The 18,160-nt window shown below is 41.8% G+C and overlaps 1 protein-coding gene across 1 annotated transcript in view; it reads right to left on the bottom strand.

Moving 5' to 3' along the window:
• The window catches only part of CDS2 (CDP-diacylglycerol synthase 2), a 63,415-nt gene extending 54,318 nt beyond the window's left edge, over window positions 1-9,097 (bottom strand). Inside the window, exon 1 of the mRNA XM_028118720.2 lies at window positions 8,799-9,097. Coding sequence (XP_027974521.1) covers window positions 8,799-8,855 — 57 coding nt within the window. The 5' untranslated portion in view covers window positions 8,856-9,097. The remainder of the gene's footprint in view (window positions 1-8,798) is intronic.
• Window positions 9,098-18,160: the final 9,063 nt, after the last annotated feature.

Here is an 18,160-nt window from a genome sequence, read left to right on the forward strand (position 1 = left end):
CTTAAAATGGGGCAAGATGTCTCCTTGCCATGTATTTTCTAAAGTAACCAGGTCATTTGTCCAGTGGTGTTTTTCAATGTGTTCTCCTGTCCCTTGAATTTCCTGTAAACTAGCACTTAGAACTAAAGTATTGATAGGTTCAAGTACGATTTTTGGACAAGATTCCTCCTCTAATTTGTACCTCCATCAAGAGACACACAATATCTGGTTGTTTGATGGTAGCAGCATTGATGGTTATGGTCTCGTTCTATCAATTCAATGGGGAGTTGAATATATTATTTCTTCATTTATTCTATAGACACTTCTAATCAACTATTTGGTTACTCTAAGGTACAGTTCCTATGGGAAAAGGATGATAATGCCTCAGAACAACCTCTTTCTAAGTCCCATTATTTAAAGAAGAAAATTGAGGCAAATCATTGGGGGAGCCAGGTTATAAACCAAGCAGTCCAACCAGAAGTCTGTGCTTGTAACCACTAGGCTATAATAATGCCTCTTCTAAAATCAGGAAACAAGTGAATACTCAGTGTGTCTTTGTGGGGAAGGAGAGACCACAAAGATAGACACTCTCATGCAGTTAGGGTGGCTACAAATTTACTGCAGGAAGGAAATATATTAATTGTATCAAAAGCTTAGACAATGTACATCCCTTTTTAAATCAGCAATTCTAAACATAGAACCTATCTAAGGATATGCAGTGCAGAAAGGGTTTTTTGTGTTTTGTTTTACTTCAACAAGGGTATTTCCTGCAGCTTGCTTATAAGACCAACACTTAAACAACTTAAAAGCCTGACTGGTTCAATAAGTTGAGGTACAGAAACACAATGAAATGACACATAGACATTAAAAATGATGCTGGTTATATATTTACAGACTTGAACAATGTTTAGGGCATATTCTTAAGTAAAAAAAATGTTATAAAACTTATACATAGTACATGAATGTGCAGTGCATATAAAAAGAAAGGCTATGCACCAAAACATCAACAACAGTGGTTCTCTCTCATTGGCAGGCTTGAGGTGATTTCTTTTCTTTTTGGTGCTTCTACAATGAATACCTTTGTTTTTTTCATGTGTTTCTTTCATAGTAAGAAAAAGTTTGAAATACTGCTTATAAAGAACTTAAAGAACCTTAACGATGTGGGAAAATGCTTCTGACAGCATAAAAAGGCAAGCTATCAGATCATACATGGTAACTACTGTTACAGCTGTGTGCAACCACATGCATTTGAACAATGGTTGTTTCTCTGCATGATGGGATTGTTGGTGGGTTTCATTCTCATACGTATACATTTCTGTGATTTCTACAATAAATATATGCCTGATGAAGTAACGACATGGAGAAGAGCTAAAATAGATTTTAAGAAAATAAGGTTTAAACAGGTAGAGGTAGGGAGAAAGGTGACAGAGAAAAAGCACAATTCAGGAGGTGGAAACAGCAAGAGCCAAGACTGATATCACAGGGGTACCAAGCAAGAGGAGGGACTGGGTAAGAGAGAAGACTTTATAGTCTTCTACAGCCAGAATTCTTTTTTTCTTCTTTCCCCTCTAATTAATAGGGTGATTTCAGAGCTGTTAAGAGGATAGAAAGGACAGATGGACTAGAAATGACTGAGTACAAATCCTGAAGGGAGGGAGCTCACTTAGAGGGTTCTCAGTAGTGCTGAACTATGTGAAATATGCAAGAGCAACAGGTAAGGAATCCAGGTAACACCTGGTTAGAACCGGTCACCTGGATAGGGTGAGGGAACAGAAGACATAGGGACCAATGGATTTAACCTAGAGCAACTTAGAGATCTGATTCTACTTGCAGAAGAGACAGAAAGAGGGCCAATGTCTAGAACAAGATAAGTCAGATTTGAGATAGTCACTGGTTGAGGGATATGCACCAAGGAATGTCCTGAACGTCACTGAAACCATCAAGACTAGCAGGACATAGATTGTGGGGAGGAGGCTCTGAGAATCGCCCACTGAGGAATCTGGGGTCAATGACAGAAATCTTCTCAACATCAGGCACCCAGGAGCAGAGAGTATTGCCAGTAAATCCCATGTCTCAACGGCTCTTTCAAAAACACAGCAGAGTCTTCACAGAGAAGCCCCAGGCTGGCCCTCTGGTGACCCTAATACAAAGGACTTGGTGCCAAAAGGTAACAAAAGGACATCTGACTTTGGAAGGACATATCAGGTCCTGTACCAACAGCAGGTACTCACAAGCACCGGAACTTGGCTCAAGAGGCTGAGTCTGCGGAGCACTAGGGAGAAGGGGAGGTGCAATTCACAGCGTACCCTTTGCACCTTTCAAATTCTGAACCATGCACTGCCTAGTCAAAATGACACAATGAAGTTTAACTTTCTTGAAAAGGTCACTCAACCTAGTGGGCCCTATGCCATCCCCACTGTTGGGGCAAACAGCATGGGAACAAAGATTGGAGACTGGCAGGGTGAGCTGCCTAATGGATCCAGCCTACCATCGCTGGCACCACACCACCATGCCACAAGGCTTGGAAGGCAAGAACTCTGCCCAATGCCAGGAACAAATTCGTATTTTTCCAAGACGACCCTGGCAAAAATACTCATCAAGAGTCAGGGTCTCTATGTCTCTTTCACAAACCAGAGGCAGCATAGCACATGAAAGGCTGTGCTTTCTCACACCCAGCAGCCTCCAGCATGGGTCAGGAAAGGCAGGGAGACTGTCACAGCACAGGGAACACGAAGCCCTGTGCAGCAGTTACTCCACAAGCCTACTAGAAATGCAAACGAGTTCAGTATACTCCACCTGGGTGGATCCTAGAATAGATGGAAGAGCGCACAAATCAGAAACACAGTAGTCCCCTTATCTGCAGTTTTGCTTTCCCAGGCCCCAGTTACCGCCAGGCAGCCGGGGTCTGGAAGCAGGTGATCTTCCTAAGGTATCGTCAGAAGGTCAAGAGTAGCCAACCTCTAAGTCCCAGCGCCTACATCATTGACCTCACTTCATCTCCTCACACTGGCATTTTATCATCTCACATCTTCACAAGAAGGGCGAGTACAGAACAATATTTTGAGAAAGAACATGCTCACATAACTTTTATTATAGCATATGGTTGTAATTATTCTATTTTAATATTGTTGTCCATCTCTTACTGAGCTAATGTGCAAATTAAGGTTTATCACAGGCATGTATGTATAGGAAAAAACACAGTGGACAGAGGACTCGGTACTATCTGCAGTTGTAGGCATCCACCGGGGTCTTGGAACATATCCCCTGCAGATGGCGGGGGCGGGGGTGGTTAACTCTACTGATGCTCACATTCTTTCAAACAGTTTAAAGGATGATTATTTGCATCCTTTTGCAACTGTGAAATTAGCTACAAGATTCATTTTTGTGCATTCAGTTACATTTCTTCAAATCAATGGAGAAAGAATGAAATATTTGTGGAGTTTTGGAGCCAAAACTGGTATAAAATCCTGAACATTTTCTTCATGAACACAGACACCAGCCCTCCCTCAGAGCTAACAGAGACTGTATACAGCAGACACGGAGTCAGTGAATGTTCTAAGGAGAAGGTGTGTTGAATACTGAGTGACTGATCATTGCTGGAACAAGCGGTTCTGACACTGAAAATCATCATCTGGAAAGCAGCCTCATGTAGCTCAGTGTGAGGAGCCCAACCACACTGGGAGTTCCTTTCAAAGATACCCAAATGGCTGCTCCCAGGCATGGACTTCAGAATATATAAACCACCAGTAACTGGGAAAACTGGACCTAATCAACTTCTTCTGCCAATTTTTTTCTCTCAGAATCTCCACATTTACTGAGAATTTGCAAACACATTTTGAAAAATTCATTTGCTATTTTTCTGATTTTTATGGCCACATAAGAAAAATAGGTGCTATTTGCGTATGTTTTTAAAGTCTGTAAATTAATTCTGTACCCTTGCAGGCAGCATTATGCAACATAATGAGAAAAAAAACAGAAATAAGAAAACCTTCATACTATGACCCACTCTGCCTCTAACAAGCTGTGTGACCTTGAGCACGTAAACTCTCTGGGATATGGTGTCCTATCAAATAATGACTTCTAAGATCTTTCTAGTTCTAACAACCAATGAGAACTTACCATTTTTAAAAGATATAAATTCTTCTAATGAAATATCACAAATGTGTACAAACAAAACATTTCAAACAAAATCAGCATCAGCTCTTTTAAAGAAAAAGATTTTATTTTTAAGTAATCTCTACACCCAACGTGGGGCTCAAACTTACAATCCTAAGAGCAAGAGTTGCATGCTCTACCAACTGAGCCAGCCAGGCACACCAAAATTAGCTTTTTAAAAAAATTAAAAAAAAAAAAACTAATTTTAAGTAGTCACAAAATTGGGAGTTGAGTTTTTAAACTTACATACTTTGATCAACATAAATAAGAAAATTAAAATGGTGGGTTATGTGACAAATCTTGTACCTTCTCTCCCTGTTTAAGAACCATAGTCAAGGGCGTCTGGATGGCTCAGTCGGTTAAGCATCTGCCTTCAGCTCAGGTCATGATCCCAGGGTCCGGGGATCAAGTCCTCCATCAGGCTCCCTGCTCAGTGGGAGCTCGTGCACGTGCACTCTCTCTCTCAAAAATAAACAAATAAAATAAAAATTAAAAAAAAAAGAACCACAGTCAAGGTTTACTGACTTTTCAATACCCAAAGTATTTCTCAATAAGAAAAAAAGTTGAAATAGAGCATTTCTCCTACATCTGTAGTTTTATAGCTCTTAAGATTTCATTTTTTCAGTAATTCACTCTTAAAAAGCAGAAAAACACTTTTAATTACTCACCACTGTCCCCAAATATATTATATCTAGTGCACTGAAGGGAAGATAATTGCATACAGCAATGCTGCTTCTACGGCTAAAGCCTGCCTGTGATTCTGAACACCGAAAAATTGAGCAAAGAAAATGAACTGAAAAGATAGGTCGGGGAGCCTGGGTGGCTCAGTCGTTAAGTGTCTGCCTTTGGCTCAGGTCATGATCCCAGAGTCCTGGGATTAGAGCCCTGCATCAGGCTCCCTGCTCGGCAGGGAGTCTGCTTCTCCCTCTCCCACTCCCCCTGCTTGTGTTCCCTCTCTCGCTGTATCTCTCTCTGTCAAATAAATAAATATCTTAAAAATTTTTTTAATAAAAAAAAAAAAGATCGGTCACAGAAGGCCAAGCCCTGTAATACTTTCCTTAAAAAGTGATGAATAGGAAAAAACTACTCCAAACGTTCATAACTTGATGATTTAATCATCTTACAAGAGTGGAAGGTGAATATTATTTTTTTCTATAAAACTATATTTCAGGGGCGCCTGGGTGGCTCAGTCGTTAAGCGTCTGCCTTCGGCTCAGGTCATGATCCCAGGGTCCTGGGATCGAGCCCCGCATCGGGCTCCCTGCTCGGCGGGAAGCCTGCTTCTCCCTCTCCCACTCCCACTGCTTGTGTTCCTTCTCTCGCTGTGTCTCTCTCTGTCAAATAAATAAATAAAATATTTTTTAAAAAACCCACCTATTAAAAAAAAACAAACTATATTTCAGCTAGAAACAACCGTAGCTAATATACTATCACAATGTGACAATTCCTGCCCTACCTATGTAACATGCATATTCATTTAATCCACAGGAATATCCTCTGAAGCACATGCTACTTTATCACCTCCATTTTAGGGATGGACAAACAGAGGCTTTTATAAGCGCCTTGCTCAAAGTTACACAGCTGGTAAGTGGCACAGTCCCTGCTCCTAACGACTGTCTTCAGTTAAACTTTAAACTCTTCTTTCTAAATGGTGTCACTATTTCCTTCCCATGCTGGCTTCATCCATCTACAAAGGAAGCCTTGAAACAAGTAAAGCTCTAATTTAAGTAGCACTCCAGCACCTAAATACAGCAGAGCCTTCACTCTAACCTCCAAAACAAAGTCTCCTGAAATGCCAAACCCAACATAAATTTTAAGATGACAATCTTTTGGCCCATGTTTCATCCTTTTCTTTCCTAACCTCCATTGGAAAAACATGGTTGGGCAGAAAGAGGATCATTCTCAAAGCTTAAATTCCAAGTTTCTTAAATTTGGCAACAATACTGTGCTTTGGGACTTTAAAATTATAAGCACGGTTCCCAGAGGAAAACATTTCCTTTATTAGCAATTGGCTTTGAAAATCCATTCTAGGATGCTAAATATAACAAAATACCTTCTGACTTCTAATAAACACATTCTCCAGATTATTTTGAAACTAATGATTACTTACTTACAAAACAATTTTGCCACAACCATTAAGCAAATGGAACATTTTAAAGAATCTTTCAAATGTGTTCCACTTCTTTTAATGAACTGACCTGATACTATTTTCTGAATTCTTCTATGAAATAAGAAAGTTCTCATTTCACAATTCATTTCTTTAAAGAGATAGCCTTGTTTTATTCTAATTTTTTTTTCAAGATTTTATTTATTTGACAGAGAGAGAGAGAGATAACAAGAGGGAGAGCACAAGCAGGGGGAGCAGCAGGCAAAGGGAGAGGGAGAGACAGGCTCCACACTGAGCAAGGAGCCCGACATGGGACTCAATCCCAGGACCTTGGGATAATGACCTGAGCTGAAAGCAGATGCTTACCACTGAGCCACCCATGCACCCCTATTTTATTCTAATTTTCTTAAGTTTTAACAGAAGAATATCAGCAAAGCCAGAATCATGAAAATAGGTTTTTCAAACTATGAAATAGAATATTTTTAAAGATTCTATACATTCATCAAAGGCACATAAAGCATTTCATAGTTCTTAAAATGTATCTTTATTATTAAAAATACCATACGTGGTAGTTCAGAAATACTGAGTGATGAGGCAGGGGAGGAGTTGACTGCCTTGTTCTGGGTTAATGGACTACATCAATCAGGTTTTTAACCAAATGCAGTAGCTGCTGTGTTTTAGGGAACAGGCACTTAGTAGAGCTCACAACCCCAGGCATTCTGTCGTTGTATAAGTGGTTCAAGTGCAGTTGTAAAAATTTAAGGTACCTTTAGCTGGACAGCTCCTCATGTTCTCCCTACCTAAAACATGGGAATGAGAAAGTAATTAAGACTCAACTGGCATTTTTTCTCTGGGAGACGGATCCAAGGAATTGAGTGGGGAGGGTAAAAACTTTCACCTCACAATCCCATGGGGTGTGTGTTTTTGTTTTCACCAGTAAGTATGGCTAACCATTACAAATAGCTTTTCAAAACATACAGCCCACTGGTTATCGTGCCTTCTTTTGTCTCCCTCTCTTCACACCTTTTAGGCCACAAAGTCCCTTAACGTTAAATCTTAAACAGGTCTACACAACCTCTAAACATCTAAATATTCACCAACTAGTATATGCAGGGTGGGGCAGAGTTCTTTCAGGCCCAACCAGGATACTTAATGGGAAGATAAGAGATTTCAAAGTACCATTTCTCTGCAAGTGACTCCTACGCTTGCGCTGGAACCCTGAATTTTCTCCAAAATTTATTCCAAAAATTAATATGAAGAGTTCTCCTTGAATGATCCACTGTCAACAGCAGTAACAAAAAACTTGTTTAACACCCTATTATCTTTCACCCCAAACATGCGTTCTAGTATAACTGCTCTGTTGACACCCTGTCCCCAGATTTTGTGCTTTCTTCCTTCCTGGTGTTTCCCTGACGTTCCTTTCCTCCAGTTGTCAAAACCTGCAAGCTACATACATAAGTGGGTGCTGTAGGCCTGGTGTAGGACAACAGGGATTGGTGGCAACAGCTGTTCCTCAGCTCCAGCCCCATGCTAATCAGGTGGGACTATGATAGCAGATCTTCCAATTATCCACAGAGGCCTGAAATTCAGACTGTTAGGAGAAACGTTCTGGTTTTTTAAAATAGCATGTGACCAAAGAAAACATGTGCAAATCGCCCGTTGGCAACTCCCAAGTTAACCAGCGTCTTCCATTCTGGCCCAGGCTCCCTCGGTCCATTCTACACACCACTGCCAGATCCATTTACCAAACACACTGCTCCTGAAGCTCGAAATATTACCGCCAAGCCCCAACCCTTACGCTGCCATTCAACGTCCACTGAACCAACCACTCTCCACCTTCCTCAACTCTCCTACACAAACCTTTCACTTCAATGAAAGGTGTCAATCCCCCCATCCCTCACCCCTCAACCAACTGCGTCCCCGCCAAGATGGCCTCTTTTTTTACCCTCCTGCTCTACCCCATCAATGCCCACACTTGAAGCAGGAAACCTACACGGGGAGTACACCTTCCAACACCTGCAGACGACGTGAGTCAAGAGACCTCTCTGCTTAATTTAAAACCAATAGATTGCACTTTCAAGAAAGAACTTAAATCTCCTAAGAGGCAAATTCCATGGCCTTGTCTTGATAGCCGCCTCCTCGCCCAAATATTTTAAAGGGGAGCAGAGAGCTTTAGACTGGCTCAGATGAGTCTCCTGCCAAAGAAGGCTTTACGGGGTCCCGATGTCTCCACACCAGGAAGTCCTCGGGGAGGTGGGAGACTGGAAGGGGACCCCCATCAACCCTGCGAGGCAAGTGGCCCCGCGCAACCTCCCGCGCGCTCCTTCCTGCGCCCGGGAGATGCCACCCCCAACCAGACCCCAGAGCCGGGGTTCCGACCTACCGCCCCTTCGTGCGCGCTCCGCCGAGGCCCCCACCCAAAGACCCTCGGCGCTGCCCGGGGACGCTGTCGGCGGCGACAAAGGGTCAGAGAGCGAGACGACACCTCTGCGCGCGGCCCCCGCGAACCTCCCGGGGGCGCCGCTGCCCGGCCGCGCCAACGCCGACGCCGCCGCTACCTTGTCCTCGGGCGGCGCGTCCGGCTCGCGGACCGCCCTCTGCCTCAGCTCGGTCATGCTTGGAGACCCCGGCGCTACGTCGCGGCAGGCGAGCAGCGCAGCCGCCGGAGCGGGCAGCTCAGCGCGGGCACGCGCGGACTCCGCTCGGCCGGCCCCGCCCCGCCTGAGCGGCTCTCAGGACCCACCACAGCCCGGCTGCCGGCTGTGGAACTCGACCCCGCCCAGCGCCGCCGCCGCTCTTTCACCCGGGCGGAGCACGATCTGCCTCCTCCAGCACCCGCTCCGCTCGCTCCCCTAAGGAGGGCCCCGGAGCGAGCGCGCACGCGCACCGCCGCCATCACGGCCGCAGAGATCCACCAATGGTGAGACTCCATCAGGGAGGAGGAGTTGTGGGGGCGGGGCGGAGCGGAACGGAGAAGCGTGCATTGGACTAGCTGCATGAGGAGGCGGGAAAAGGCGTGTGTTTCCGAAGGAGACTAGCCAATGGGAGCTCCGGCCTGACAGCGGACGGCTGGCGCTGGCGCCCGGGATCCCAGAAATATAAATAAGAAGCTGGGGGGGGGGGGGGGAGGCGTCCTACAAGGTCTAACCTGGAGGAAGCTTGGTACTCTCCGCTTCGTGTCCTCCGTAGCCAGGGCTTGCCCCTCACGCATACAAAGCAGACACTTGTTAGGCCCTGAAGTGGAAAACCCTGGGGATCCCACCTGTGTAAGAGGAGAGACTCACGTGATAAGGAAGTGAGACCCAAACTTTAGTCGGCTTTGCTTTGCCAAGTACTTATTCATCAATTATGCTAACCACTGAACTAAGTAATCGCTTTATCTCATTTATTCTGCCGGGAAGTAGATACGATTTTTATTTTACAAAATCTTTCACGGTTTTTCAAATTTCTTTTCTGTCTTCTGGACTGTTGAAAGACCTTTTCTTAGACAGGAATGATGCCTACTTCGTTCATAGTGAATGTTCACTGTGTACCTGACATATCCTAGTACTTGAATGGATTTAAAAATTCTCCTAAAGGAGGACACCTGGGTGGCTGAGTCGGTTAAGCGACAGCCTTCGGCTCAGGTCAGGATTCCAGGGTCCTAGGATGGAGCCCCCTTTGGGCTCCCTGCTCAGTGGGGAGTCTGCTCTTCCCTCTCCCTCTGCGCCTCCCCCCCCCCCCCGGCTCATACGCTCTCTCTTGCTCTCAGATAAAATCTTTAAAATTATCCTAAAGGAAAATTATTCAACCAAGGTCTCATAACTACAAAGTTCCCACTAGGAATTAGAACACAGATCTGTTACCAAAGCCTACGATACCCATTGTTCGTACTACCTGCCTTCCTAAATTCATTGTTAATACCTGTATTGTTCAAACATGGCCTTCAGCGGTCCCTGTTCTCTGCTTTGCCAGTGATGTAAAACAAGTATGAAATGAGGTCCCTTCCCCTAAGCATACTGTAATTTAACAAGGAGAGAAACTTGCACATGTAGGAGTTGCAATTTCGTGTTAGCAATTTTGACCTTAGCTGTGGGTTCTGGGCAAAGTAGTGAAAATTCTGAGAAAGGCATTCTATTTTCTTGATTTCTGTAAGTATATTCCCAAGCTTCTGCAACAGTGCTTCACAGTGACGGTAAACTAGGTGTGGAGGAATACTGAACACCGGGTGTGCTACCAACAACAACATTGCACAAAGACTTGATGGTTTTTTTGTGGGAGGAGAAACAGACCACTCCTTTCAGGCCATAATTTGTTTATAGAAAGATTTGCTTTCATATTTTGTCGTTTGTTTCGATGTTACTTATAAAAGTAAATAGCATAGTAATGGTAATTTTAAAGCTCTTTTAATCTGTTGAGGACTGACCACCATTTTGACCAATGTCAGTGGTTACTTCTTCATCTGAAGATCAGACACCTCTTGAGTAAATTAAGCAAGTTTTATTATCTCAAAGATGTAGGAAGGATGTCAACACAGAGAAAGCCACAAGGTCATCCTCGGAGATAGAGGTAGATAGAGATGTATCCATATCCTCACCCCTAGGGTACGTAATTGTGAAAGATAACAGCAGTCCCTCCAGCTCAGCTGTTGCCTTTCAAATCCAGCCTAATATAAGAAGGCTGGTAGAGCAGTGCATATAAATCAAAGTTTCAGAATGCACAGCATGATTACTAGGGTAGGTAAGCCCCTACAGTTTGGCCTGAACAAACTTCTCAGCCATTGCTCTCAGTCTTCTTAGGCTGAGTTTAAACCAAGTGCATTTCTGAAGTTAGCGCTGGAGAGAACAGGGAGCAGGTATTCAGACCCCTGAAAGTCATACTAACAGGTCTTTCAGCAAGCTTTAGGGTCTCTATATAAACTGTAGAAAGAAAGTAAAAATTTCCCCCTATCTCCAGCCCAAAGAAAAATTTTGATCCTTTACTTTTTTTTTTTTTTTTAAGATTTTACTTATTTGAGAGAGAGGAAAAAAAAAGGCACAAGCAAGAGGAGCAGCAGGCTCCTCACTGAGCAGGGATCCTGACACAGGGCCTACCGCTCCCCCTGCTTGTGCTCTCTCTCTTGCTCTCTCTGTGTGAAATAAATAAAAATCTTTAAAAAAATAAAATAAACAGCAACTTTTTAAAAAAATTGTTAATAAACAGGGGCGCCTGGGTGACTCAGTCGGTTAAGCGTCGGCCTGCATCTGCCTTTGGCCCTGGTCATGATCCCATTGTCCTGGGATTGAGCCCTTTGTCGGGTCCCTGCTCAGCAGGAAGCCTGCTTCCCCCCCCACCCCCCTCCCCCGTCTGTACTCTCGCTCACACTCGCTCTCTCCTCAAATAAATAAATAAAATATTTTTTTAAATTGTCAATAAACATAAACAGACTTTATCTGCTTTTTATCTTGCCCTCCGTATCGCCTTTTCACTTCTTAGTTTGACAAGTGTTCTCAGATAGCTAAACCCAGCTTAATGAGGCAACATGCAAAATGGAATTGGGAGTGCACTCTGCGGATTTGTCAAACTTCTTAAAGCTTCAAAAATGCCAATCCTGCCCTCCCACAAACTTACAGACCTACTCAGTCATTAGACAGTCCATCTAAATTATGTCGGTCTCCTGTCGGCGAAACTGTAGGTCACATTTTTTCAAACCAATAGTCTACGTGGAGGCGCAGGTGGCTTTAAGCAAATATTCGTCTATTGATCACACATGATGAAACAGTACTACTCAGTCCTGATTATTTATTAGAATTACCTGGGGAGCTTCTAAAAGACTAATGGAGGGCCTACCCTAGACCAACTAAATAAGAAACTGGAGATGGATCCTAGAGGAAATAGGCTTTTTTGTTGTTGTTAAGTTCCCCAGGTCTTTTTTTTTTCTTTTCTAAAATTTTATTTATTAGAGAGAGAGAGCATGAGCAGGGCGGGGGATGGGGGAGGCAGAGGAAGAGGGAGAAGCAGACTCCCCGCTGAGCAAGTAGCTGGATGCAGGACTGGATCCTAGGACCCTAAGATCATGACCTGAGCCAAAGGCAGATGCTTAACTGACTCAGACACCCGGTGTCCCTCCCCAGGTGTTTCTAAGGGGCAGCTAGACTTGAGAATCACTCTAATACATGATAATCACCTTATAAAGAAAGTTGCCAGAAATTATACAAAAGAGTTTACAGCATTTTTCTCTCCCAACGTTCATTAACATTTTCTGATCAACAATTATATCTAGAAAGTGTGGAAAATGCAGAAAAGTATAATAGAAAACATTGAAATTATTAGTGGTACTATGAGCCTCAGGTAATTACTGTTATTATTTACATTATTGCATTTTCATTCTATTTTCCATGCACTTACACTTAGATATAACAATTATAGAAAACTGGAATGCTACTATTTACACCATTTCATAACCTGACTTTTCTATCATTAAATGTTCTTTAAGAATGGTATTTGAAAGGCTGTTTGGTATGCCATCTTACAATTTACCATAATTTACCTAATGGTATTTTGTTAGAACTCAAGGTTATTTCCAATTTTAGAGGAATTTTTATTAATTCTATAAGTTTTTTTGTTTGTTTTGTTTTTAATGTGAGTAGGTTCCAGGCTTGGTGTGGAATCCAGTATGGGGCTTGAACTCACAACCCAGAGATCAAGAACCGAGCTGAGATCAAAAGTTGGATGCTTAACCAACTGAGCTACCCAGATGCCCCTCTATAAGAAATACTCTTAAACATGCTTCATCTTGGTAAGTACCTCTGATTACTTCTTTTTTTTTTAAAGATTTTATTTATTTATTTGACAGAGAAAGAGACACAGCGAGAGAGGGAACACAAGCAGGCAGAGTGGGAGAGGGAGAAGCAGGTTGCCCGCAGAGCAGGGAGCCCAATGCTGGGCTCAATCCCAGGACCCTGAGATCACGACCTGAGCCGAAGGCGGATGCTTGATGACTGAGCCACCCAGGCGCCCCTTTGATTACTTCTTTAAGAAAAAAATCCTAAAAATTGATTTTGGGTCTCAAAGAATAAATAAAATTTGAAGGCTTTCATACACATTACCAAATTCCCACCAGAAAAATTATACAATTTATACTCTAATCTTAAATGCATGGAAGTGCCCACTTCCTTGATTTCTTCCTAACAATGAATGTTGACCTAATTTTCATTAATTTGGTAGATTAAAATTCTGTCACCCTTTAATTTACTTTTTTGTCTATTAATGTGGCTAACCATTTTGTTCATATACTTACTAAGATGGAGCCGTGGACCCTGCAAGCTAGCTACTTCTGGCTTTTGTTTGAAGGCATAAAGTCCCCTTTTCTCTTGATCAGTTTGAATTGGATTTTCTGTCCTGGAAACATAAAGTGTACTAACGAACACGTGCTCTTAGCCATACTGAAGTTTTAAAACTTACGTAGTCATTCCTTAGTTTTATGGGATTTTCCTTTTATGTTTAGAAGCCCATAGCAAGATCTAGTAAATATTTACCAAAAGACTTTTACACATCTTATTGGGTTTATATTTACTTGAAAAAAATTTTAAAGTTTTTATTTTTAAATAATCTCTATACCCAACATGGAGATCACCCCGAGGTCAAGAGTCCCATGCCCTGAACCGGTATTGATTTGAATTTTGAATTTATTTATTTGAATTTTAATTATTTAATCTATCTGGAATTTCTTTTGGTGAACAGTTATTAGGAAGAGTCTATAGCTTTATTATTTCCTAGACATTTAATCAAGTTTGATAGTTTACTTAATATATTGTTTCTCTCCCTGATGGGAATAGCACCTTTACCAGATGTTAAAGTGATCCTCTTAAAACACAAATTAGATCATGTCAAAGATCTTCTGATAATTGTCCCTTGCACTTGCAAAGTCCTATGAGCTCTCACTGCTGCTTCCCTCTGCAACCTCACCTTGCACCAGTCTCCCCTTTTATCAATGTGTCCCAGACATATCAATTTTGAGTTCTATTATATGTCAATTATATCTCAATAAAACTGGGGGAAATTACCCTAAAAAAATCTTTGAATTGTAAAGCAAACTACTACCTGAACATCTTCTACATATGCTGTCCTTTTTCAACATACTATTCTTTCACGCTAGAATACTCTTTCTTCCATTCTCCAAACAGCTAGCTTTTCTGATAAAATTCTACTACCTTGGAAGGCCCTCTCTGACCACAGGTCATTGCCATTCACATGCCCTCATTTTTCGACTGATTGTGTGCAAGGTGGGTGCCACCTGGGTGGAGTTAGTTGCCATTTAAAATATCTTCAAATTGATTACACTTAGATCTGGCATTAAACCAAAATGTTATTATGTAAGCAAAAAGTAAAGAAACAGAGTAGCCAAGCATACATTTGTCATTAGTGAAGCAAATGGTCCTGCCTGGAGTGAACCGATTCCACATTTTGCAAAGGAATGAAGACTCTAGGACAACTAAGAAAGCAAAATACTCACAAATGGATAAAACTACTATGTTTTGATATTAAAATGTATGCAAAGGATAGTTGATCATACATAAAGCAAGAAGGTGCCCATATCAAAATTTACCAATGGGAAACCATCAACAGAATGAAAAGGCAACCTACTGAGTGGGAGGAAATAATTGCAAATCATGTTAAGAATAAGGGGCTAATCTTACACAATAACAAAAACCATACAATCTAATTCAAAAATTGGGCAAAAAGTCTGAATAGACATTTTTCCAAAGAAGACATGTGGATGGCCAACAGGCATATAAAAAGATACTCAACATTAATAACCATCAGGGAGATGCAAACAAAACCACAATGAAATATCACTTCACATCTATTATCAAAAAAAAAAAAAGCAAGAAATAAATGTTGGCAAGGAGTTGAATAAAGGGAAACCTTGTGCACTGTTGGTGGGAATGTAAATGGGTACAACCACAATGGAAAATAGTATGGAAGTTCAGGGGCGCCTGGGTGGCTCAGTTGGTTAAGCGACTGCCTTCGGCTCAGGTCATGATCCTGGAGTCCCGGGATCGAGTCCCGCATCGGGCTCCCTGCTTAGCGGGGAGTCTGCTTCTCCCTCTGACCCTCTTCCCTCTCGTGCTCTCATCTCTCATTCTCTCTCAAATAAATAAATAAAATCTTAAAAAAAAAAAAAGAAAATAGTATGGAAGTTCCTCAAAATATTAAAAATAGAACTACCATGTAATCCAGCAATTCTACTTCTGGATATTAATCCAAAGAAAATGAAAACACTAACTTGAAAAGATATATATATCTGCATGTTCACTGCAGCATTATTTACACTAGCCAAGGTATTGACAACCTAAGTATCCATTGATGAATTAAAGGATACAGAAATCGTGATACACACACACACACACGCACACACACACACACACACACACCCCAGAATATTATTAACCCACAAAAAAGGATGGAACCTTGCCATTTGCAACAATATGGTTGGATCTTGAGGGCATTATGCTAAGTAAATAAATCAGATAGTGAAAGACAAATACCACATGATCTCTGTGGAACCTAAAACAAAAACAAAAACAAAAATAAAAAACTGAGCTTACAAATAGAGAACAGATTGGTGGTTAACAGAGGTAGGGGATGGGAGTGGGAGAAATAAGTGACCTGCTCTCTTGTTTGTTTTTGTTTAAATTGACTTTAAACACTTAAAAAAAATTTTTTTTAATTTACAAATGGATGGCACAGACTTGGAAAAGATTCCAGAGACAAGAGTGTAGCACTCTTGAGAAAGCTGCATCAATACCTGTGATAAGAGTATGCTAGCATATGGAAACACAGCCGTATCAGCAACTGTGAAAAACTGAATGTGGAGAAATATTAAAAATGCCTTAATTCACTTTGATTATATTTTTATGTATGCTAAAGAGTAATATACAATACAAATATTTTAAATAATCTAAAAGTTCAGTAATTACAAAATAGAAATTCTAAATGATAAAGCAATGTGTGACGGTTTGACATTTTATTTTTTTTCTTGTGCTACATGAAAACAATGGTGCATCTTAAAGTTATCTTGCTTTCAGGGCGCCTGGGTGGCTCAGTTGGTTAAGTGACTGCCTTAGGCTCAGGTCATGATCCTGGAGTCCTGGGATCGAGTCCCACATCGGGTTCCCCGCTCAGCAGGGAGTCTGCTTCTCCCTCTGACCCTCTTCCCTCTCGTGCTCTCTATCTCTCATTCTTTCTCTCTCTCTCTCTCAAATAAATAAAATCTTTTTAAGATTTTATTTATTTGAGAGAGATAGCGAGAGCAGGAACAGAAGCAGGGGGAGTGGGAGAGGGAGAAGCAGGCCTCCCGCCAAGCAGGGAGCCCGATGCGGGGCTCGATGCGGGGCTTGATCCCAGCACCCTGGGATCATGACCTGAGCCGAAGGCAGACGCTTAACGACTGAGCCACCCAGGTGCCCCAATAAATAAAATCTTTAAAAAAAAATTTATCTTGCTTTCAATGAAAAGATTCATCCATTAGAATTGCGAGAGAGAGAATAGATTAGGGAAAGGCAATATTTGAAACAATAATAGTTGAGAATATTCTAGACTTGATGTAATATATAAATCTTCTGACTTGGGGACACTAAACTCTCTAGACAGCATAAATAAAACTAAATTCACATCAAGATACACAGTAGAAAAACTAATTCTACAGACCAAGATAAGAGAGCAAATACAACTAAGGGGAAATGCTATAACCAAAACAAAAGAAAAATAACAAAATGGGGGGAGGGAAAATATATATAATAGAGAAATGATTAATATATAAAGTGCTCCTTGTAATCAATAGGAAAAAGAGTTTAATAGAAAAGACAAACGTACAATGATCACTCTTAAAAAATATATATGAAAGTTACCCAACCTGTAACAATTTTTTAAAAAGATTTTACTTATTTATTTGAGAGAAAGAGAGAGCATGAGCAAGGGGAGGAGCAGAGGGAAAAGGAGAGGTAGAAACAAACTCCCCGCTGAGCGGAGCCGCCTGTGCAGCTCCATCCCAGGACCCTGAGCCCAAGGCAGACACTTAACTGACTGAGCCACCTGTAAATATTTTAATATTTCAAAAATATTTTAATAGGCAAATTGAAATTTTCACACGAATAAGCATTGATTTTAAAACAAGATTGGTAATATCTATAGTTAGGAAAATATGGAGAAATGAGTACGTCCACAGTCTTAGGTAGATTGCAATCTTTCAGCAGCCAATTTAGTAACATTTATCAAAACTTTAATGCGTATGCTACTTCAAGGAGTCGATCTCACAAAAATCAACTAAGTGCCCAAAAGTGTTTGTAATCACAAGAAATTGGTAAATTTGGTTACATGCATAGGATACTATGCCATTGTTTTTTTTTTTTAAAGATTTTTATTTATTTATTTGAGAGAGAATGAGAGATAGAGAGCACGAGAGGGAAGAGGGTCAGAGGGAGAAGCAGACTCCCCGCTGGGCAGGGAGCCCGATGTGGGACTCGATCCCGGGACTCCAGGACCATGACCTGAGCCGAAGGCAGTCGCCTAACCAACTGAGCCACCCAGGCGCCCCTATGCCATTGTTTTAAGAGGTGCTGATATAGAGGTGGTGTGTGACAAAATTAAACGTATTTTATTAAATACGTCGCAGAAGTGTTTCTGGTATGAACGAATTTTTTTTAAAGATTTTATTTATTTATTTGAGAGAGAATGAGAGCACGAGAGGGAAGAGGGTCAGAGGGAGAAGCAGACTCCCTGCTGAGCAGGGAGCCCGATGCGGGACTCGACCCGAGACTCCAGGATAATGACCTGAGCCGAAGGCAGTCGCTTAACCAACTGAGCCACCCAGGCGCCCCCGCATTTTGTTTTTTAAAAATGTGTTTGAATAGGGGCGCCTGCACATGATCCCGGGCTCCTGGAATCGAGTCTGGCGTCG

The sequence above is a fragment of the Eumetopias jubatus genome, unplaced genomic scaffold (assembly GCF_037043125.1).
Source record: "Eumetopias jubatus isolate StellerSeaLion01/CBP00866 unplaced genomic scaffold, mEumJub1_p1.0 scaffold_9, whole genome shotgun sequence".
NCBI classification, from domain to species: domain Eukaryota; kingdom Metazoa; phylum Chordata; class Mammalia; order Carnivora; family Otariidae; genus Eumetopias; species Eumetopias jubatus.